Source organism: Lagenorhynchus albirostris, chromosome 3 (genome assembly GCF_949774975.1).
Source record: "Lagenorhynchus albirostris chromosome 3, mLagAlb1.1, whole genome shotgun sequence".
Taxonomy (NCBI): domain Eukaryota; kingdom Metazoa; phylum Chordata; class Mammalia; order Artiodactyla; family Delphinidae; genus Lagenorhynchus; species Lagenorhynchus albirostris.
Genome location: NC_083097.1, coordinates 167,531,703 through 167,556,446, shown reverse-complemented (window position 1 = coordinate 167,556,446; position 24,744 = coordinate 167,531,703). Strand labels below are relative to the sequence as shown.

General features: G+C 49.6%; 1 protein-coding gene across 1 annotated transcript; it reads right to left on the bottom strand.

The window, feature by feature from the left end:
* Positions 1-728: 728 nt before the first annotated feature.
* Positions 729-17,597, bottom strand: TICAM1 (TIR domain containing adaptor molecule 1). Its single transcript, XM_060145501.1, has 2 exons — positions 17,461-17,597; positions 729-3,478 (listed from the first exon to the last, which is right to left on the bottom strand). The coding sequence occupies exon 2, from the start codon at positions 3,334-3,336 to the stop codon at positions 1,213-1,215; it is 2,124 nt and encodes a 707-aa protein (XP_060001484.1). The 5' UTR covers positions 3,337-3,478; positions 17,461-17,597; the 3' UTR covers positions 729-1,212.
* Positions 17,598-24,744: the final 7,147 nt, after the last annotated feature.

Genomic DNA, 24,744 nt, shown 5'->3' with positions numbered 1-24,744 from the left:
AGACTGCGCTTCCACTGCAGGAGGCGCGGGTTCGATTCCCTGGTCGGGGAGATCCCTGGTCAGGGAGATTCCGCATACCGTGCAGTGAGTCCAAAAATTAAAAAAAAAAAAAAAAGGTTTAGATTTAAAGCCTCCAAGACGGATAAACGGTGAGTGCTCAACAAATATTAATTCTATTCTCATTCTCAAAAGGTCTGAGACCCTGAAAAAGATTAATCCCCTTCATACCGGGCACAAAGTTAATGAGCACTTACACTGTCCCTGGTATTTCACTGTTATCGCACACGATCTGCTGATGACCTTGGAACAATGGCCTCATAAACCCATTTCTCAGATAAGAAAGCAGAGGCTCGGAGAGGTGAAGGCACTTGCTGAAGATTACACAGTGTGATCAGAGCCCAGCCTTGGTGGGAGCATCAAAGCAGACCCCCGCTTCCCCCAAAAAGGGCTGCAACAGAAACAGCTAAATGTACTCACAATGTCTTTTCTCTCCACCTTCTCTGGCATTAGAACCAACACTTCTGGCAAAGCACGTGACCCATCAGAGGACTACATTTCCCAGCTTCCTTTGCAGCCGGAGATGGGCCATGTGACTACATCCTGACCAATGAAATGAAAGCAAACGTGCGCAACTGTTTGGCTCCTGTCCCTTTTATGGCAATAGCAGCTACGTTTTTATCCTGACAGATGGCCAGGCAGAGGTCTCCCAGAGGACAATGGCGCTGTCAAAGCATTCAATAAATATTTATTACAATTAAAACACCATACCCATGGGGCTTCCCTGGTGGTGCAGTGGTTGAGAGTCCGCCTGCCGATGCAGAGGACACGGGTTCGTGCCCCGGTCCGGGAAGATCCCACATGCCTTGGAGCGGTTAGGCCCGTGAGTCATGGCTGCTGAGCCTGCGCGTCACGAGCCTGCGCTCCGCAACGGGAGAGGCCACAACAGTGAGAGGCCCGCGTACAGCAAAAAAAAAAAAACAAAAAAACACCACCATACCCATACCCCCAACCCATTCCCCACCACCACGGTCCAGAGAGAGGGAGGGATTGACTGAGAATTTGTAAACAAATCCAATTCTGGCTACCTGGAGGGCCAGAAAGTCATGGGGTCAATTTTCTCGGCAGTGTCCTGAAAGTAGCAAATGACCCCATGTTCCACTGACCCCTGGAGATGGGGAATCAAGGCCGAGGTTATCAGGTCCACTCACTTGGTCATTCCGTTTCTGGCGTCTTGTCCTCGGGCGCCTGCATCCCTCTCTGGTTCCACATATGGTTGTTGAGTCCCAGCTGTACCATGTGTGCATGATGTATGATGAGGGGCTGCAGCCCAGAGCTCTGAGGGTGCACAGGTGAAGTCTGTGGGAAGTCCGCAGGCTGCGGGAAGGCCTGGGGCTGCGGGAAAGCCATGGGGGGCTGCGGGAAAGCCGGTGGGGGCATGCCCGCCAGCCAAGGAGGCAGGGATGGCGGCTGATGGCCCGGCCGGGTGGGAAAGGCTGGTGGTGGGCCTCCGAGGGGCCCCGGTCCCCCAAAGGGCGCCTGAAGCACAGGAGGCTGCCGAGTCTCAAATGGCATGTAGCTCCTGAAAGCTACCTGGAGCTTCTCCATCTGCCTCTGGTAGGACAGGTAGTTATGGAAGTAAGCTGACTGTGCGGCACTCCACGCCGCTGCCTGCTGCCGCTCACCCTCCAGGTGTTGGCTGTGCTCCTGCAAGGCCCGGACATCCTGTTCCTTCCTCCACTTGGCCTTGCGGGCCCGCAGCTTCTGGGACTTGAAGGTGTTGGCCACCTTCTTGGCGAAGATCGGGGAGTGCTCGTCCAGCCACACCAGGGCGGTGAGCAGGCTGGACGTGCTGGGGCTGAGCTGGGTCAGGGAACTCTCCAAGGGCAGGAAGGGGATCACGCAATCCTGCCACCCGTGCCGCGTGAGGCTGCTCATCAGCGACTGGTTCGCCTGGTGCTGGCTCAGCCGGCAGTCGAAGTTGGAGGTGAGCAACAGGATGGTGAAGGCCGAGTGGTCTAAGGCGTCCTGCAGGCAGTGCAGCTCGCCGCGCCCTGGCACCTGGAAATCTTCGCAGAAGGTGGCGCCGTCGCTCACGCCCAGGGCTTCCAGCCTCTCGCGCACGCGCAGCGCGATGTGCTCGTCAGCGCCAGCGTGCAGCACCACGAAGTTATAGAACTTCTGCTCCGGCGACTCCAGCTCAGGAGGAGGGGGCCCCGGCTTCGAGACGGTAGGGTGAGCCTTAGGAGGGGTCGATGGAGACGAAAAGGGAGGGGACGTTTTGGGGTCCGATGGAGTCGGTGGGCGTGGCTGAGCCGCCGGGTAAGTGGTGTCTTCCTCTGAAAGTTGGATTGGCGTCTGATCCGCGACAGGGCAGGCGTTTCTGGAAGGCGAGGGGAGAGATTTGGGAGCTGCTGGCACATCCGTGCACTCCACCGAGTAGTGACTGCTGGTTTTTGGAGCTTCCGGGGGGTCGTGCAGGCTGGCGGGGCATGCATCTGCGGCCACCTCGGGAAGCCTGGGGGCTGGGCTGTTTGGCCGCACCGGGGGCCCGGCAGCCTCCACTGATGGGGGCCAGCTCATCTCCTCGGGCTCCTGGCAGCCCATAGGGGCAGGCTCGGGCACCGGGCTGGCCCGGGGCTTGTCACACAGCTTGCTGGGCCCGTGGGGGCTGTGGTGAGTGCTGAGGAGGGCCATGGTGGGCGACTGGCTAATTTCCAAGTTGCTGGCCAGGGAGGCCGGGCTGCCGGTGGATCTCAGGGAATGCCCTCTGCTCCAGTCCGAAAGGTCCTCGATGGGCCGCGGATCGCTGCGGGTCCTGGAGGGTGATGCCGAGGACGGCAGGAGGCACCCCAGATCGGAGTGGAGAGTTTGGATGGCCTCCAGGTCCCTAAGGACGTCCCATCCGCACCGGTCTCGTGCCTCTTCTTGGAGCTCCCCCAGCTGTGGGTCGTCCCTGGACCTGAAAGCACGGACGGCTGCGCGGTAGGCCTCCTCCCGCATTGGCGCTGGACACAGCCTCTCCTCGGCAAGAAGGTGGTACATCCTGGCAACGGTCCGGGACATGTCTGGGGGCTCCTCTGGGGCCTCAGTGCTGTCCACACCAGCCCACTGGTGGGCCACCAGCTTCGCCACGGCGTCCTCCTTCAGCGCCTCCAGGGAGATCCTGGCCTCGGTCTCCTGGCCCAGCTTTAGGAGCACCAGGGCATGCAGGAGGTCCGCCCCCCGGCAGCCTGGCCGCAGGGTCTTCAGCTTGTGCTTAAGATACAAGAGCTTATCCTGGCCCACCGCGCCTAGAATGTCAAAGGCGCCAGAAAGCGACGGCCCTGTGCTGGCCATGGGCACAGGTTGGTGTGGCCTCCGGTGGCGGGAGAAGCACTGGGTGATGGAGTCATGTTCCACACGCCGCCCCCCTGCGCTGCAGGCCCGGTGTCCCTACCTGCTCACGGGTACTAGGTCCCCTGGGGGCTGCAGAGCAGACCTGTGAAGCAGAAAGACATGGTTATCACCAGAAAGGGGGCTCTGGGAGGCGGCCCAGACAACGCCCCCCCCATGCCTTCAAAACTTACCAGACCTATCACCAGACCTTGACCTTGGGCAAGACTTCTCACCTCCCCCACCTTCCCTCTCCTCCTCTGCAAGAGGACAGCAGAGGTACCTGCCTGGTGTCACCCAGCGGGTAGCTGCTACTATTTTCCCCATTCACAGAGGAAGAAGGTGAGCCAGAGAAGTGAAGTCATTTGCCCCAAGTCACACAGCCGGTGACAGATCTGGGATTTGTTTGTTTTGTCCAAAAGGCATGCGGGATCTTAGTTCCCCAACCAGGGATCAAACTTGCACCCCCTGCAGTGGAAGCATGGAGTCCTAACCACTGGACCACCAGGGAATTCCCAGAGCTGGGATTTGAGCCCAAGCTGTCTGGTTCTAGAGGCTGAGGCTATGTGCGTAACTACAAGACTATACTGCCTATTAGGATGATAATAAGCCCACTTATGGGATTGTTTCAGGGAGCTGAGTTGCGTTAACGTATGGAAAGCTCTGAGCCCAATGACTGGAAGTCACTCAGGAAGGGTCAGCCTCCTAGATGGCCCCCAGTGACCCCACATCCTGGTATTCAAGCCTTGGGTGGTCCTTCCAATGTTGTCCCAGAGTTCTGTGAGATTGATAGAATATGGCAGAAGTGATAGGCTGTCACCTGTGACATTAGGTTATAAAAGACACTGGCTTCCTTCTTAGTCACTCTCTCTGTCACTCTGTCGGGGGTAAACCATGATGTGAGTGGTCCTCTAGAAAGGCCCACCAGGGGAGAAACTGAGGCTCCCCACCTCCAGCCACATGGGGGCGCCAATCTCAGGCTCCAGCCCCAGTTAAACCTTCAGATGAGGCAGCCCCGGCAGACAGCCTAACTGCAGCCTCATCAGAGACCTAGAGCCAGAGCCATCCAGCTCATCTGCCACCAGATTCCTGATGTTCAGAAACTATATGAGATAATAAATGTTTGTTGTTTCGAAGCCACGAAGTTCTGGGGTAATTTGTTCCACAGCAATAGCTAACTGATACAGGTTGCATTATTACTATAATGAGTTAACCATGACCAAGGGCCAGATCTATGCCTAACACTGCTGCTAAGCCCTTTGGAGGCTCTTTCCTCTTCTCTCCATTTCTTGAAAAATGCCAAGCTGGTTCCCACTTCAGGATCTTTGCATGCACTGTTCCCTCTGCTTGGAGCACCTGACCCCAGATCTTTGCTTGGGTGACCTGAAGCTCATCCTTAGCCCCCAGGTACAATGGTGCAACCTCAGGGAGCCCTCCATGACCACCCCGGTTCTCTATCCCAGTCTGTCTCTCCATGTCCCCCCACAACAGAATTGGCCACTGGGTGACCTTTTCCTGTGTGTTAAACCTTCCACATCTGTCTGCCTCCCAGTCACCTTGGGCATTATAGGGTTTGTGGAACCACACAGCAGGTACCTAACAAATACTTGTTGAATGAATGAATCAATGTATGAATGGGGCCAGCAATATTTCCTTCCAATACTGTCGATAAGAACACAGGCACAGGGCTTCTCTGGTAGCACAGTGTTAAGAATCCACCTGCCAATACAGGGGACACGGGTTTGAGCCCTGGTCTGAGAAGATCCCACATGCCGCGGAGCAACTAAGCCCGTGCACCACAGCTACTGAGCCTGACCTCTAGAGCCCACGAGCCACAACTACTGAGCCATGTGCCACAACTACTGAAGCCCGCGTGCCTAGAGCCCATGCTCCGCAACAAGAGAAGCCACCACAATGAGGAGCCTGTGCACCACAATGAAGAGTAGCCCCCGCTCGCCACAACTAGAGAAAGCCCGTGTGCAGGAACAAAGACCCAACACAGCCAAAAATAAATAAAATAAATAAATATATATATTTTAAAACGCTTAAAAAAAAAAAAAACAGGAACAAGGATGTCCACTCTCACCACTTTTATTCAACATAGTTTTGGAAGTCCTAGCCACAGCAATCAGAGAAGAAAAAGAAATAAAAGGAATCCAAATTGGAAAAGAAGAAGTAAAACTGTCACTGTTTGCAGCTGACATGATACTATACATAGAAAATCCTAAAGATGCTACCAGAAAACTACTAGAGCTCATCAATGAATTCAGTAAAGTTGCAGGATATGAAATTAATACACAGAAATGTTTCATTCCTACACACTAACAATGAAGTATCAGAAAGAGAAATTAAGGAAACAATCCCTTTTAAAATCGCATCAAAAAAATAAAATACCTAGGAATAAATCTACCTAATGAGACAAAAGACCTGTACTCAGAAAACTATAAAATACTCATGAAAGAAATCAAGGATGACACAAACAGATGGACAGATATACACCATGTTCTTGGACTGGAAGAATCAATATTATCAAAATGACTATACTACTCAAAGCAATCTACAGATTCAATGCAATCTCTGTCAAATTACCAATGGCATTTTTCACAGAATTAGAACAAAAAATTTTACAATTTGTATAGAAACACAAGAGACCCCAAATAACCAAAGCAATCTTGAGAAAGAAAAATGGAGCTGGAGGAATCAGGCTCCCTGACTTCAGACTATACTACAAAGCTACAATCATCAAAACAGTATGGTACTAGCACAAAAACTGAAATAGATATCAGTGGAACAGGATAGAAAGCCTAGAGATAAACCCACACACCTATGGTCAACTAATCTATGACAAAGGAGGTAAGACTATACAATGGAGAAAAGACAGTCTCTTCAATAAGTGGTGCTGGGAAAACTGGACAGCTACATGTAAAAGAATGAAATTAGGGACTTCCCTGGTGGCACAGTGGTTAAGGATCTGCCTGCCAATGCAGGGGACATGGGTTCGAGCCCTGGTCCGGGAAGATCCCACATGCCGCGGAGCAGCTAAGCCTGTGTGCCAAAACTACGGAGCCTGAGCTCTAGAGAGCCCATGAGCCACAACTGCTGAGCCCGCGTGCCACACTACTGAAGCCCACACGCCTGGAGCCCATGCTCCACAACAAGAGAAGCCACTGCAATGAGAAACCCGCCCACTGCAATGAAGAGTAGCCCCCACTCGCCACAACTAGAGAAAGCCCGCGCACAGCAACGAAGATTCAACCCAGCCAAAAATAACTAACTAAATTAAAACAAACAAACAAAAAAACCCAATCCCTTAAAAAAATAAAATAATATAAACTCAAAATGGATTAAAAACCTAAATGTAAGGCCGCACACTATAAAACTCTTAGAGGAAACCACAGGCAGAACACTCTTTGACATAAATCGCAGCAAGATATTTTTTGACCCACTTCTTAGAGTAATGAAAATAAAAACAAAAATAAACAAATGGGACCTAATGATAATAATAAATATATATATTATATAATATAATGATAATAATAAAAAAGCTTTTGCACTGCAAAGGAAACCATAAACAAAACGAAAAGACAACCCACAGAATGGGAGAAAATATTTGCCAACGAAGCAACCCACAAGGGATTAATCTCCAAAATACACAAACAGCTCATGCAGCTCAATAACAAAAAAAACCCCAAACAATCCAATCAAAAAAATGGGCGGAAGATCTAAATAGACATTTCTCCAAAGAAAACATACAGATGGCCAAAAAGCACATGAAAAGATGCTCAACATCACTAATTACTAGAGAAATGCAAATCAAAACTACAATGAAGTATCACCTCACACCAGTCAGAATGGCCATCATCAAAAAATTTACAAACAATAAATGCTGGAGAAGGTGTAGAGAAGAAGGGAACCCTCCCACACTGTTGGTGGGAATGTAAATTGGTACAGCCACTATGGAGAACAGTATGGACGTTCCTTAAAAACTAAAAAGAGAGCTACCATATGATCCAGCAATTCCACTCCTGAGCATATACCTGGAGAAAACCATAATTTGAAAAGACACATGCACCCCAATATTCATTGCAGCACTGCTTACAATAGCCAGGACATGGAAGCAACCTAAATGTCCATCAACAGAGGAATGGATAAAGATGTGGTACATATATATATAATGGACTATTACTCAGCCATAAAAAAGAATGAAATAATGCCATCTGCAGCAACATGGATGGACCCAGAGATTGTCATACTGAGTGAAGTAAGTCAAACAGAGAAGGACAAATACCATATCATATCACTTATACATGGAATCTTAAAAAATGGTACAAATGAACTTATTTACAAAACAGAAATAGAGTCACAGATGTAGAAAACAATCTTATGGTTATCAGGGGGGAAAGGTGGGGAGGGATAAATTGGGATACTGGGATTGACATATACACACTACTATATATAAAATAGGTAACTAATCAGGACCTACTGTATAGCACAGGGAACTCTACTCAATACTTTGTAATGACCTATATGGGGAAAGAATCTTAAAAAGAGTGGATATATGTATGTGTATAACTGATTCACTTTGCTGTACAGCAGAAAGTAACACAATATTGTAAATCAACTCCACTCCAATAAAAATTTAAAAGAAAGAAAGAAAACACACACAGAGAAAAGGTCTTTCCCAAGGACACAGAACAAAGACACCGTGGAGAGTGTCCCAAACCCCCAAATTTAAATCCCCAGGCGCTCAATTTACATCACATTCAGACCTGGAAAAAGCATAGCCTCACGTCCAGTCCAGGGGGCCGAGAACACTTTCTCTGCCCCTCAGCTAGGCCTACTGCCTGTTCCCCACTGGTGTCCACGTTGGGACCCGCCCCACCCCCAAGCCAAGAACAGTGCATCTGCACCAGGGACAACTCTATCCCCCCAGAGGACACATGGCGACATCTGGGGACATTTCTGTTGTCACGACTGCGTGGAAAAGTGCTCCTGGCATTGAGTGGGTGGGGGCCAGGATGCAGCTCAACATCCCACAGTGCCCAGGACAGCCCTTCAAGAGAATGACCGAGCCCCAGACGTTGCTAAGCGCTGACGTTGAGGATGCCTGGTCTAGATGAAGAGCTGATTCATCCATCAACCCCCTTTGCTGATAACTCACAGACGGCACTGTACACATGACTCAGCTTTTTTTATTTTTTTTAATTCATTCTGAGCGGATGCCAAATGGCCCAGGACCAAGGTCGATGGTTCCAGAGGTGTGACGGGGATGTGACCGAGCAGAGTGGGCAGAAGAGAAGTGGCCGAGAAGCATCAGAGAGAGAGGCGGTGCTGGGGACGGGGGGCGGGGGGGCGGGGGGAGGAAGGACGCAAGGAGATGAGCGGCTGTCTGACTGTTTCGAAATTGAAAGCGGCCTGACATATTGAAATGCTGATAGGCACCAGGAAATAGCAGAGACCCTAAAATGGAGCTGACTTCCTAGTATGCGGGGACAAATGATCGGCGGATACATGAGTGAAATTCATGATATATAACAGTATGAATGCCGCGGAGAAACAAGGAGGGAAGGAGAGTCATGAATTCCAAGAATGGGGGCGGAGGGGTGCAGTTTTGGGGGTTTTTGTTTTGTTTATTTGGTTGTGCCGGGTCTTAGTTACGGCACGTGAGCTCCTCAGTTGTGGCACACAAAGTTCCAGTTGTGGCATGCCTGTGGGATCTAGTTCCCTGACCAGGGACGGAACCCCGGGCCCCCTGCACTGGGAGTGTGTAGTCCCAGCCACTGTGCCACCAGGGAAGTCCCTGTGTGCAGTTTTAAACAACGTAGTTTAGGAATGTCTTGATGAGAAGAGAGATTTCGACAGGACATAAACATGGGGAGAGAGTGGGGACATCTGAAGGAAGAGAGATCCAGGCAGAGGAAACAGCCCGTGCAAAGGCCCTGGGGCAGGACCATGCCTGGTGTGTTGAAGGAACAGCGAGGAGGCCTGTATGTCTGGAGCAGAGTGAGCGAGGGGGAGAGAGGGAGGAGGGTAGGGCAGGAAGGGGACGGGGCAGGTCGTGCAGGAACTTGTGGGCCTGAGTAGGGGGAAAGGGGGGCACTTGGGCTTTTACCTGAAAACCTAGAACCACCGCGACCTGTCTAAATGCCGTGGTCTTGCCTCATGTGTGTTGCCGAGAAGGAAAATGGGCTCAGTGGGACCACATCTGCTAACTTTTCAAGAGAAGCCAGAAACGCAGATTTTCAGGAATCTGCTCAGTTGTGTCGAGTTAGCAATCGATTCAAATATTTTAAAGAGACCTTATAAGCTTAAAAGAAAAAAAAAAAAAAAGCAAGCCAATGTGCCATCCGCAGAGTAAAAACTCTGAACATATTTGTTGCAAATAATAAATAAAGGAAGTGTGTGAAGAGGCGAAAGTTATACATACACAGCATTCATTCATTCATTCAAGCAGTAATTTTCCAGCATCTGCCATGTATTGGACACTGAATGTATCAGGACAGAGAGAAGAATAAAACAGGAATACTCTTCCTTCTTGGAGCTGACAGTCCCCCCCCCAAAAAAGAAGGAAGATCATTATTGCTTAAGTGCTTTCTTAGCTCCTGAATTATTTTTCCATAAAGAAAGACTAAATGCGAGCCATATATTACTGCAGAGAAGAGTTCCTTTTTTCTTTTCATAAACTTTTTTGCTTCTTTCAAAAACAAATATCAATATATGGCAACTTACGGCAACAAAGTGGGTATATGTATATATAATATACAAACCTAGTATATCATATCTCTTAATTGCCCCACTGGCCTTCCCGCTATCCTTCAAACTTGCCAGGCACAGTCCTGCCTCAGGGCATTTGCACTGGCTGCTCCTTCTGCCTGGAACACTGTTTCCCCCATGTATCCCCACAGCTCACTCCCTACCTTCCTTCAAATTTTTGGTCAAGCCTGCCCTGATGACACTGTGCACAGCTCCCTAGGAAGGGGTCACAAAGTATGGCCCATGGGCTGTTTTAGTAAATAAAGTTTTCTTGGAACACAGACACGCTCACTCCTTTACACAGGGTCCATGGCTGCTTTGAGGCTACAGTGACAGAGCTGAGTAGCTGCAACAGACACCATGTAGCCCGTAAAGATGAAAATATTCACTCTCTGGTCCTTTCCAGAGAAAAGTTTGCCAACACCTGGGCTACAAAACAGGCATATGATTTTTTTTTTTTCCCCATTCCATAGAGGGGCAAACTTAGATTGCACAGCTAACGACGGGCAGAACAGCCCTATGGCACCCATGTTTGTAACCCTAAGACCAGATGCCTGTCTCTCCAGCCCATATAATTATTACGGGGGATAACTGGCTGTTATTGGTTGAACTGGGTTCCCCCCTCACCAAGTTCAGATGTTAAAACCCTAACCCCCAGGACCCCAGGATGTGACTACATTTGGAGATGTGGTCTTTACAGAGGTAATCAAGTTAAAATGAGGTCATAAGGGTGGGGTCCTAATCCAATAAGACTGGTGTCCTTTTTTTTTTTTTTTTTTTTTTGCAGTACACAAGCATGTGGGATCTTCCTGGACCGGGGCACGAACCCGTGTCCCTGCATCGGCAGGCGGACTCTCAATCACTGCGCCACCAGGGAAGCCCAGACTGGTGTCCTTATAAGAAGGGGAGACTAGGACACAGACACCCACAGAGGGAGGATCACGTGAGGACACAGGGAGAAGACAGCCATCTGCAAGCCAAGGAGAGAGGCCTCAGAAGGAACCAACCCTGCCGACACTTTGATCTTGGACTTCCAGCCTCCAGACTGTCAGGCAATAAATGTCTGGTTTTTAAGGCCCCCAGCCTGTGGGACTTTGTTATGGCAGCCCCAGCTCCATGTGGCTACTGAGTACTGGAAATGTGGCTACAGCTACCGGGGAGAAAGTAAATATTAAATTTTATTCATATTTAATTCATTAAAATGGAAAAGCTGGGTCAGTGTAAAAAAAAAAATGTTTCCCCATTAAACCCAACTTTGGGGACTTCCCTGGTGGCACAGTGGATAAGTCTCCACGCTCCCAATGCAGGAGGCCCGGGTTCGATCCCTGGTCAGGGAACTAGATCCCACATGCATGCCGCAACTAAGAGTTCACATGCCGCAACTAAGGAGCCCGCCTTCCACAACTAAGACCCGGTGCAACCAAATAAATAAATAGATATTAAAAAAAATGATTATCAAGGTAAAATACAATGCATTTAAATAATTGTATGTATTAAAAAATAAATTCTGTAAGTACTGTTATCTCCTCTTTAAAAAAAAGACCCAACTTTGTTTTGGTAGGATCAGATTTCACTTAAACTTAAAAATGTAGCATCTGAATTGAGATCTGAAAAAATACACACCAGATCTTGAAGAATTAGTCGAGAAAAGGTATGTAAAGGCCGCAGCTGGATTGGAAGCCAGGCTGCCTGGCCCTAGAGCCCACTGAGCCTGTGGTCTCCAAAGTGTATCGCCAGAGATTCCAGCTTACATGGGCCTGGTTATATGGCCTGAGAAACAGACTTATCTAGTTTTAATTGAAACAGCCCCTGAAATGAGCTCATGGCCAGACTACTGGAAGAAAGTGGAGGACAGACGTTGTTGCCATAATGCAGGCACAAGTAACAGAAAGGCAAAGTGGGGCTTCCCTGGAGGCGCAGCTGTTCAGAATCCACCTGCCAATGCAGGGGACACAGGTTCGAGCCCTGGTCCGGGAAGATCCCACATGCCGTGGAGCAACTAAGTCCATGCACCACAACTACTGAGCCTGCGCTCTAGAGCCCATGAGCCTAGAGCCCGTGCTCCACAACAAGAGAAGCCACCGCAGTGAGAAGCCCGTGCACTGCAACAAAGAGTAGCCCCCGCTCGCCGCAACTAGAGAAAGCCTGCGCAGCAACGAAGACCCAACGCAGCCAAACAATAAATAATAAAAATTAAATAAATTTAAAAAAAAGAGAGAGAAAGGCAAAGTGTATAGTTTCTCCCATCTCTGATGTGAGCTTGCTGTCGGCAACAAAATGGCATAAAAACGATGACGATCAGGTGGGACCACAAGTCAGCCAAAACTTACCGAACTATCAAAACTCCTTGAAGTATCAGATATCTCCCTCTACAGCAATGACCCTCAGATCAACTGTTCTTTCCACCTCTCAGTGGCTCCTGGGAACAGCTGCGTGTATAGTAACTTAAAAAGAAAAAATCACTGGGAACTCTACTCAGTACTCTGTAATGACCTATATGGGAACAGAATCTGAAAAAAGAGGGGATATATGTATATGTATAACTGAGTCACTTTGCTGTACAGCAGAAACTAACACAACATTGTAAATCAACTAGATGCCAATAAAAATTAATTAAAAAAAAAGATGGATGGACCTAGAGACTGTCATACAGAGTGAGGTAAGTCAGAGAGACAAAGACACATGTATATTAACATATATGTGGAATCTAGAAAAATAGTACAGATGAACCTATCTGCAAAGGAGAAATAGAGACACAGATGTAGAGAATAAACGTATGGACACCAAGGGGGCAGGGCAGGTGGGATAAATTGGGAGATTGGGACTGACATATAGACACTACTATGTATAAAACAGATAACTAAGACTTCCCTGGTGGTCCAGTGGTTAAGACTCCATGCTCCTACTGCAGGGGGCCCGGGTTTCATCCCTGGTCGGGGAACTAAGATCCCGCAAGCCACGTGTTGCAGCCAAAAAAAAAAAAGTTAAAAAAAATACATAACTAATGAGAACCTACTGTATAGCACAGGGAACTCAATGCTCTGTGGTGACCTAAATGGGAAGGAAATCCAAAAAGGAGGGGATATATATATACGTAGAGCTGATTCACTTTGCTGCACAGCAGAAACTAACACAACATTGTAAAGCAACTATACTCCAATGAAAAAAAGAGAGAAAAATCAATCACCTGGTGACATGCACCCTCCAATTTTTAACGAATAAAGGGCACAGCTGATAAAGCGTGAAGGACGGGGCATGAACGCGGCCAGACATTAAGTTCATCACGCACTGTTCACTCTGAAAATTCAAGTTCAGTACTTAGGATCTGTGTCCTATTCTGAATTCAGGTTCTAGGTCAATAAAATGTTAAAAGGAAGAAAAGTTCACCAACTCCCGCAACTACACCACGGGCAGCAGTGTGAGAAGAGAATTTGAGTTAGCTGCCAACGCTGAACAGAGGAGGTGCTGTGTGAAACTCTGGTGTTCTGGGTTCTCTTGGAATCCAGACGGTCAACAAGAACAGAGTGGCAGCTGCCCTTGTCCTGCGCTTGGCCACAGCCTCCCCCCTTTATGGGACACCCACCCGAAATGAGTCAGCTCCAGGGCAAGAGAGAGAAGTGGGTGGGAGCATGCGCTTGGGGTTCAAATCTCAGCGGTATGGCTTCCAGGCTGTGACCTTGGACAGGCCACAAGCACATTGGTGCCTCAGTCTCCTCCTTTGTGGACTGGGTACAAGGATGACCTCTTCCTGCGAGGACTGCCATAGGTCGAATGAGTTAATCCGTGTAGAAATGGTACAGAGCCGTGGCTAGCACACCCTCGGTGCTCCGTGAGCCTTAGGGTACCTGACAGCTGTCTGCCCCCAGCAGTAGCCGAGCTGGAGGCCCCCGCAGCAGAGGCTCAGGGCTGGGCTTGTGGAAAAGCTCACAGCCAGACTCAGAATTAGCCAAGCAGGGGCTTCCCTGGTGGTCCAGTGGATAAGACGCTATGCTCCCGGGGACTTCCCGGGTGGGGCAGTGGTTAAGAATCCGCCTGCTGATGCAGGGGACACGGGTTTGAGCCCTGGTCTGGGAAGAACCCACATACCGCAGAGCAACTAAGCCTGTGTACCTAGAGCCCGTGCTCCGCAACAAGAGAAGCCACCGCAATAAGAAGCCTGTGCACAGCAACAAAGAGTAGCCCCTGCTCACCGCAACTAGAGAGCCCACGCGCAGCAACAAAGACCCAACGCAGCCATAAATAAATAAATAAATAAATAAATAAATAAATAAAAATACGCTCCCAATGCAGGGGGCCCAGGTTCGATCCCTGGTCAGGGAACTAGATCCGCGTGCCACAACTAAAGATCCTACGTGCCGCCACTGAGACCCAGTGCAGCCACGTAAATAAATATTAAAAGAAAAAAAGAATCATGCAGGCAGGCCCTCCCGCGCCTGCACTCCTGGCAAACTGCCTAAAGTCACACCGTGTTTCTCCTCCATCTCCCCACCCGCCAGCCTGAGCCCCGATGCAGCGCCCCCTCCCCAGACACTGTGCCCTGGCATGTCCCCCGTCCACTCCATCTGCCCCGCCCAGCGGCCACCCCAACCTTCTGGAAACCTGGCTTTCATTCTGCCCACCTTCCACAGCCTCCAGGGCAAAGTCCACTCTACACCTGACAGTGGGTGCCGGGGACAGCGGGGTGGGGGTGGGGAAGCACCCACCGGGGTGAGGGACCTGGCTCTGCCACCTGCCAGCGGTGGAGACTGTTTTCTCAGCCTCAGTTTCCTCGTGTGTAAACCCAGCAGGAGAGTGGCCCTCGTCCTGAGCGAGAGTTCAGAATAACAATATAAGAAACCGTACAAATCAGAAATAAATACTGGCAGAATTTCTTTTTTCTCTTCTTTTATATTTGTTCACCAAATCTGGAATCTGCCTACCCCCTCCTCTCCTGTCTACACTCTTGGGTAATCTCTTCACACACAGAGGGAATATTAATTGAGCACCTACTGTGTGCCAAGAGCTATTGTAGGTGCTGTTGCAGACCCCCGGCCCTCTTGGAGCTCACAGTCTAGTTGGGGGAGACCCGGGATGAATGAGAAAGTAGTTCATTGCAGAGAACGGATAGAGCCATCAAGAAAATGAGCCAGGGTGGGGGAGAAAGGCAAGGACTGGGGGAAAGGCTGCCGAGAACTGGAGATCAAGGGAGACCTCTGGGAGGAAGTGACATACGGGAGCTGAGACCTGAAGGAAGTGGGGGAGCAACTCAGGTGAAGATCTGGGGAAAGAGAGTTTCAGGAAGTGGGGACAGCATGTGCAAAGGTCCTGGGGTGGGACTGGACCTGATGTGTTGGAGGAACGAGGAGGCCCACGTGTCTGGAGCAGAGTGAGCGACGGGGAGAGAGGGAGGAGGGGAGGGCGGGGGGGGGGGGACGGGGCAGGTCAGGCAGGGCCTTGTGAGACGTAGGAGGGAGCCCTGGGGAGCTGCATGCAGAGCTGGGAGGGGACCTAATTCAGGTGCTCACAGGTGCCCTCTGGCTACTTCAGCGAGGACAGATTCGGGGGTGGGGTGGTGAGGGCAGGAGAGAGGGTGGGGAGGGGACATGGGTGGAGGTGACCACTGGCTCAAGCAAGCAATGATGGGATCCAGACCAGGTGGTGATCTCCAGGAAGGATCTCTGGAGACCAGCACACAGTATACTTATATAAATAAATAAGTATATCTTATAAATAAATACTTATTGGCTGAATAAATCAGTGAGTGGACAGAGCAGTGCCTGGCACACAGTAGGCACCCAATAAATGTTTTCTGCTTGAATCCTTCCTCCCCAAGAAGACAGCCTAATCGGCTCCTACCAGGACTGGCACATAGTAGGGGCACTTCACTCCTTTTGGCTAATTAAGAAATGTTCCAGGGGGCTTCCCTGGTGGTCCAGTGGCTAAGACTCCATGCTCCCAACGCAGGGGGCCCAGGTTCTATCCCTGGTCAGGGAACTAGATCCCACATGCATGCCACAACTAACAGTTCTCATGCCACAACTAAAGATCCCGCACGCCGCAATGAAGATTCCATGTGCTGCAGCTAAGACTCGGGGCACCCAAATAAATATTTTTTTAAAAAATAAGTGTTTACTGAGCACCTACTATGTGCCGGGCACTGTGCAAAGCAAAGGACAACGCTGCGAGTTAAGACTATTTTGACTGCCTGTTTCCCAGTAGAAAAGGGAGGCACAGAAAGGTAGAGTGACTTGCCCGGGATCACACAGGTAGAAAGTAAAGGGGCAGTGATTTAAACCAGGCAGCGTGGCTGCAGGGCCCCTGCCTTTATTCACTGAGCACCTACTATGTGCAGTACCCCTCCCATGCCTGGATCTGAGGAATCCTCAAGCCTGGCCAAGGTACCGGATAGCTGCCCTCTGCATTTGGCACACATCACTGTGACAGGTCACACTTTTGCTCCCTGTGGCTCCATGAGGACACGATTTGGCCCCTACTGTGTGCCCAGTGTACTGAACAGTGTCTCCTGGCACGCAGCAGGTGCTCGCTCCATAAATGTTTGTTGAGGAATGAATGAATGGCCCTTATTCGGAGGAGGACACAGAGGCCCAGGCAGGTTCTGCAGCCTGGGGCAACCCTCCCCCAAACTCTGGAACCCAGACCTCAGCCTGCCTGGGTCACACTGTGGTGTCCCCTCCCCCAAACCCCTGCCTCAGCCGCAAGGAGAGGAAAGGAACACAGGTACCCTGAAGAAGTCCTGGGCCCAGCCGAGTGGTACCAGCGGCCTGGGCAGACTTGGATCGACTCCTGGGCAGGTACCAACCAACCCCGTTCCCCACGGGAAGGGGTGGGGAACAGGGGGTTGAAGATTCCCCGAGACCCATCTCAGCTGATGCATGGGACCCGCTGAGGGAAGTGCACTCCCCCAGTGGGAGGGGGGTCACGGAAGCCCCTGGATAAAGTGGGGATTCGGGGCCCTGGAGGAGCTGGGGGAGCGGCAGTGGGGGGTGGCGATCACCGGGCGGGAAGAACCGGGGCTGGGGCAGAGAGAGTGCCCAGTTTGGGGAAGAAATCAGAAACGCGGAGGAGGAAAGCAGTGTTGGAAGGTAGTACGTCATGTTGGGGAGGATTCGGGGTGTTGGGGAAGAGTTGGGGGGGTGGGGAGGACTTGGGCCAGGGAGGGGTGTTGAGCATTGGGGGGCGAGGGGCACTGAACACGCGGCGCAAGGACGTCCAAAGCTCCCAGTGCGGGGCAGCTGGCTTCGAACCCTGGCGAGGGGCGTGGGCAGCCGGGCCCCCTGCAGGCCTGCGGGGGTCCCCTGCCCCTCCCCAGCCGGCCCTCGCCCCTTCCTCACCTACCAGGGATCGCGGGGGCGGCTGGCTGCGCCGCTCGTGTCCTCGGGGCTGGGGCTGGCGGCCGGACGCCCTGGCGGCGGTGCCTGCGGATGGCAGAGCGCGGAAGGCACGCTGGTGCCTCCAGGCGCACGGCCTCCGACCGCCCCTTCCGCGTCCGGAGGGGAGGGAGGAAGGGGATGAGATCACGCTTTCCCAGCGGGACCGGGAAAGTCCCTGAGACGCCCCGAGCGACGCCCTCTGTCCCTCCGCCGGCTGCCCCTTAGGGGACGTTTGCGCACCTCCGGGGTGCCCGGGCGTTGGGGACCACAACAGGGGTCAAGGGTGACGACAGCCCTCGGAAGCCCACCGTCTAGTGAGAAAGAACCACAGCGTTTAAATTAGTTCATCTCAATTAGTAATTAATGTTTTCCAGGACACCGAATAGAGGGGATGGGATAATTGGGGGGGACGGGGGTGGGAATCATGGCCACCCTGGAGGGATTTGGGGACGCCCATGTGGTTGGAAAAGGGACAGCAAGATGGCATACCTTTTTGGCCGCGCAGTGCAGCTTGGGGGATCTCAGTTGCCCCACCAGGGATTGAACCTGGGCACTCCGCAATGAAAGCGCAGAGTCCTAACCACTGGACCGCGAGGGAATTCCCAAAATGGCATATCTTGAAGCTGCAAACATGACGTTTTAAAATTCACAGGGAGCAGAACTAACTAAAGCCTGTAACTAAAGAATAAATATATATATAAAATAAAATTCACAGGGGTCCTGAACCCAGGGCTTACATATCTATTGAGCATAGTTAAATCACGGTGCTCAGAGCCCGTCATACTTCTGGGACCCACGAAAATGTTTTCATTTCTCTTAAAATCAGAAAGGAAAAAAAAAAAAAAGAAAATGAATATAATTCAGCCTGAATTATATGTGTCTTTATACCAACACAGTTGTAAAATGTAATTTAATTTTTTTTTTTAGTGGAGGAAGAGGCCCACAAAAGCCATAAATAATATACCTTTGATTGGGCCCCTTTGTCACCCGGAACCTCTTGTCAAAATACCGTTTGCTATAGAAAACAAACTTCTGGTTACCAAAGGGGAAGGGGGTGGGGGGAGGGATAAATGAGGAGTCTGGGATTAACAGATACACACTACTATATATAAATATATAAAATATTGTCGGTCTTAGGCAGCATAGTGTCTTTATTACAACTACCTATGCTGCCGCTGTAGCTCCAAAGCAGTCACAGGTGATACCTCAGTAAATGGATGTCAGCTGTGTGTCAATAAAACTTTATTTACAAAACCAGGTGGCAGGGACTTCCCTCTTGGCGCAGTGGTTAAGAATCCTCCCGCCAATGCAGGTTTGATAACCAGGTCTTCCCTGATGGTCCAGTTGCTAAGTGTCCGTGCTCCCAAAGCTAGGGGACCCCTGTTCGATCCCTGGTCTGGGAATTAGATCCCACATGCTGCAACGAAAGATTCTGCACGAGGTGACGAAGATCCCGTGTGCCGCAACTAAGATCTGGAGCAGCAAAATAAATAAATATTTTTTTAAATAATAAAATAAATAACCAACAAGGTCCTACTGTATAGTACAGGGAACTATATTCAATATCCTGTAATAACCTATAATGGAAAAGAATCTGAAAAAAATATATATATATACAAAACTGAATTAGTTTGCTGTACACCTGAAACTAACACGACATTGTAAATGAACGACACTTCAATTAAAAAAATATATCATTTGTTAGATGCATCAAGCCCAATATAGGAGGTTACAGGGAAGTCCATTATGTTGACATATACTTATTAAAAATTTCTTTAACAACAACTTAGTGATCCATCCTTGGATGAATGGGGTCCACCCACACAATGGAATATTATTCGATGTTAAAAAGGAAGGAAATTCTGACAAGCTACAACGTGAATAAACCTTGAAGACATTGTGCTTAGTGAGATAAGCCAGAGAGGGAGGGACAAACAGTGTGATTCCACTCACAGGAGGTCCCTAGGGAGGTCAGATTCATAGAAACAAAAAGTAGGTGGTGGGTGCCACCCCTTCGGAAGAGGAAGACAGTGTTTCATGGGGACAGTTTCAGTTTGGGAAGATGAGAAAGTTCTGGAGACGGATGGTGGGGATGGTTGCACAGCAATGTGAATGTGTTTAATGCCACTGAGCTGTGCACCTAAAAATGGTTAAAAGGTGGTACTTCCCTGGTGGTCCAGTGGTTAAGACTCCTACTTCCACCACAGGGGATGTGGGTTCAATTCCTGGTCGGGGAACTAAGATCCCATATGCCACACCGTGCAGTCAAAACCGAAAAAAAAAAAAAAGGTTAAAAGGTAAGTTTCATGTTTAGTATATTTACCACCACAAAAAATTGTTTTCAAATACTTGCAAGACAATCACTTCAAAAAGACTTTTGAAATAGAGCTATACCGAAACAAACAAACAGGCTTAGGGTTCTACCTCTGTGTGTATCACCACATTAACTAACAAAATCTAATCCCCACAGTGAGTATTCAGTAATAAGGAGGGTCAGCTGTATTTTGAGCCACCTGCAGCAGTGTGATCTGATATGGAAATGCCTGTGGCTTTCTACCAGAAACAAAGCCACAAGTCCTTCATTCATAATTGAGGAAATGGCAAATACCAGTTGAGTCAGTGCAAATGAAGATATGAGGGTTTTTTCCCGTCTGTTCATTCGACACCCTGAATTTTATCATCAGCTCTCCCAAACGGTGCATGGACTCCAGGCCAAAGTTCACTGAAAGGTTCTTGGGAGGGAAATGCAAATGGTAAGTTATCAGGATGCTAAGTCCCCCACCCCCGCCCTGTCCCCCCACCTCAGTGCCTCCCTTAGTGCCTGTCGCCTGTGAGGGAGAAATTTTCTTGAACGCCTACTGTGTGCCAAGCATGTCTAGGTTCTGGGGATACATCGGGGTGGGGATGGGGGAAGAAGTGGTCCCTGCCTTTAGGGCCTCCTGAGCTGGAGGCGGAGCAGGCATGAAACCCATCTTCCCATATGCCTCTCCACCCCACACCCATCACCAATTTTTGGAGCGTCCATTAGGTGCCTGTTCCCAGGCCAAACACATCTTGGTGGTCATCTGATCCATGTCTTTTATTTATTTAGTTAGTTTTTTGGTTGCGCTCTGTGGCATGTGGGATCTTTAGTTCCCCGACCCAGGATTGAACTCGTGCCCCCTGGAGTGGAATTGTGGAGTCTTAACCACGGGACCGCCAGGGAAATCCTTATCCATGTCTTAAAACAACTGTTCCTGGTAGGTTTGACCGTGTCCATTTTATAGGTGAGAAAACTGAGGCTCAGAGACGGTAACACGGCTGGAACATCCGAGGTTTCCATGGGAAGCCATGGGCTGCAGATGGATAAATTTGACCACCTGCAGACAGGTGTGGTTATGCACCTCCCTTCATTTAAAGAAAAAAGAAGGTCCTGGTTGAGGTCCACATTCCTACTCCCACTTGGGGGCCCATTCGTTTCGTTTTCCGCTTTTGCACACACGTTTACACGCATCCATGAATGTGATATTTGGTATCCTTTGGTCTGGCTTTGCTTTTTATTCAAATTGGCCAGAAGTCAGCAAACTTTTTTCTGTAAAGGACCAGCTAGTAAAATATTGTCGGTCTTAGGCACCATAGTGTCTTTATTACAACTACCTATGCTGCCGCTGTAGCCCCAAAGCAGTCACAGGTGATACCTCAGTAAATGGGTGTCAGCTGTGTGTCAATAAAACTTTATTTACAAAACCAGGTGGCAGGGACTTCCCTCTTGGCGCAGTGGTTAAGAATCCACCCGCCAATGCAGGTTTGATCCCTAGGAATCCCACATGCTGTGAAACAACTACGCTGGTGCGCCACACACAACTACTGAAACCCGTGCGCCTAGAGCCCGTGCTCCGAAACAAGAGATGCCACTGCAATGAGAAGCCTGCACACCACAACGAAGAGTAGCCCCTGCTCTAGAGAAAGTTGGCGCACAGCAACAAAGACCCAACGCCGCAGGCCAGACAGTGGCCGTGGTTTGCTGGTGTGCAGACCCTGGATATAGATGTTATCAATACTTAGCTTTGTTCTGTTGAAGATGTCTCCAACATTTTTCTAAGCCAATATATGTAGCCCGACCTTGCTCTTTTTTTTCTTTTTTTGGCTGTGCCACACGGCTTGAGGGATCCTAGTTCCCTGACCGGGGATCGAACCCGTGCCCCCTGCATTGGAAGCATGGAGTCCTAACCACTGGACCTCCAGGGAAGTCCCCCAACGTTGTTCTTTTTAAGTGTATTATGGTCTCACTAAGCATTGCCATATCACGGTTTGTTGAGTCCCCTGTCGTTGGACATGCTGGTTCCTGCCACTCTTCCCCCCAGGCAGGCATTAACACCTTATAAGTTGGTGGTTATGAACAGTGCAGGGATGGCGTGAGGGGGAGGGTAGTCTGAGTGCTGGGTTCAAATCCTTATTCTGACACTTGCCGGGAGGTGGGGCCACAGGGGGGCCCGCTGAACCCTGCCTCAGTTTCACTCTCTTGTAACACAGCGATCATTACAGCACCTGCCTATTGGAGCTGATAGAAAGGACTAGGTGATGGGACTTCCCTGGTGGTGCAGTGGTTAAGACTCTGTGCTTCCACTGCAGGGGGCACGGGTCCCATGCCTAGTCTGGGAACTAAGATCCTGCATGCCTTGGGGCCAAAAAAATAAAAGGATTATGTGACTCCGTTGACAGGGTTTCTCTAGGGTGGCTGAAGAGAAAGGGAACTTCTAGGACTTTTCAGACCTGGAGTACATTCTCACTCTTACTAAACACTGCCCGATTTTGTCCAGAACAGTGTACCTGTTTGCACTCCCCCCGGAAGCGAACAAAAAGGCTCATTTCCCCCACCGCCACCTCATGCTACTTTCTCCGTCTTAATTTGTGTTGACGTATAATTCATAGGCACCAAACTCTATAAAGCTTAAAGGGACAGATAGCTCAGTGGTTTTTTTTGGGTATGTACACACTCCCTGTAGCCAACTCCCTGATTGAGATATAGAGGTCATTTCCATCCCCTAGAATTCCCCAAGGGCCCCTTCTCCATCCCTACCCACTGAGAAACCACCCTTCTGGTTTCTCATCATAGTTTAGGTTTTTATTTTTTTTATTAATTGAATTATTATTTATTTTTGCTGCGTTGGGTCTTTGTTGCTGTGCGCAGGCTTTCTCTAGTTGTGGCGAGCAGGGGCTACTCTCTGTTGCGTCGCACTGCAAGCGGTTCTCGTTGTGGTGGCTTCTCTTGTTGCGGAGCACGGGCTCTAGGCCAGGGGGCTTCAGTAGTTGTGGCGCATGGGCTTAGTTGCTCCGCGGCATGGGGGATCTTCCCGGACCAGGGCTTGAACCCATGTCCCCTGCCACATTGGCAGGCAGATTCTTAACTACTGCACCACCAGGAAAGTCCCATAGTTTAGTTTTGTTCATCAAAGGAGAATCAGCGTGCGGATGCGTTTGTGTCTGCCTCCTCTCACTCAGCATCATGCTTGTGAGTTTCAGCCACATTGTTGTGAATATCAGTAATTCACCCTTGTTCACATCTTCTATGGACTGGGAGAAATATTTAAGTCTAAGCAGTAAGATGTAACAGGAAGAAGTCCTGTACAGTGGTCTCAAAACAGGTAGGCAAGCTATTCCTATAAAGGGTTAGATAGTAAATATTTTCAGCTTTGCGGGATACAGGAGGTCTCTGTTGTGTACCTTTGCTTTAAAACCCTCTTAGCTTGTTAGCCATGCCAACAAACAAACAACTCTTTGGGTACTTTTGGCCCTCAGGCTATAGTTTGCAGACTTTTAGTCTACATCATTTTACCACAGTGCCTGACATACAGCAAGTATCTATCACCGAGTGTCGACAGGCAGGTTTTCTGTGGCACCTAATTTTGAATTTGTCATTGCATGTGCTTTTTCATACTATTTCCCCCAAATGTTTAACCTTTTGTTTGTTTTTTTTGAGATGTAATTGACATACAACATAGCATTAGTCTTAGGTGTACAACATAATGATTTGATATATGTATTCAATATACACTGTGAAATGACCACAATAAGTCTAGTTAACATCCATCACCTCACATAGTTACAAATATTTCTTTTCTTGAAATGAGAACTTTTAAGACCTACCCTCTTAGCAACTTTCAAATACACAATGCAGGGATTTCCCTGGTGGCCCAGTGGTTAAGAATCTGCCTGCCAATGCAAGGGACACGGGTTCGAGCCCTGGTCCGGGAAGATCCCACATGCCACAGAGCAACTAAGCCCGTGCGCCACAACTACTGAGCCTGAGCTCTAGAGCCCGCGAGCCACAACTACCGAGCCCGCCTGCCGTGACTACTGAAGCCTGCACGCCTAGAGCCCCATGCTCCGCAATGAGAAGCCCGAGCACCGCAAGGAAGAGTAGCCCCCGTTCGCCGCAACTAGAGAAAGCCTGCGTTCATCAACAAAGACCCAACATGGCCAAAAATAAATAAATATATTTTTTTAAAAAAAATAGCAAATACACAATGCAAGACTGTTAACTGCAGTCACCAAGCTGTACTTTATAACCCCAGACTCGTTCATCTTTTTCTAAAAAATTAATTACGTATTTATTTTTGGCTGCACCAGGTATTAGTCGCAGCATGCGGACTTCTTAGTTGTGGCATGCGAACTCTTAGTTGCAGTTTGCATGTGGGATCTTAGTTCCCGACCAGGGATCGAACTTGCGCCCCCTGCATTGGAAGCACGGCGTCTTAACCACTGGACCGCCTGGGAAGTCCCCCAGCCTCCCTCTTAAAAGGACCCTTGTGATGATGTTTAGGGTCCACCCGGATAATCCAGGACCATCTCCCTGTCTCCAGATCCTTAACTGAATCCCATCTGCAAAATCTCCTTTGCCACGTGAGGGAATGTAGTCACAGGGCCCAGGGATCAGGTTGTGGACATCTTTGGGGGTCGGCTGGTGAGTGCATCGCACTGGGTACAGACCTTCAGGTCCGGCCCTGTCCCGTTCACGCCCTTGGGAGCAAAGCAAAGAAGGGGCTGAGAAGGTCACACAGAGACACACACACACACACACACACACACACACACACACACACACACACACACACACACACACACACACACACACACACACACACACACACACACACACACACACACACACACACACACACACACACACACACACACACACACACACACACACACACCCCTGGACTTAGCTGCAGGTAAAATTTATTAACGCACACACACACACACCCCT

Bases quoted from the DNA above. Each gene is read 5' to 3' on its own strand.
- TICAM1 (XM_060145501.1), bottom strand. From the start codon at position 3,336: ATGGCCAGCACAGGGCCGTCGCTTTCTGGCGCCTTTGACATTCTAGGC.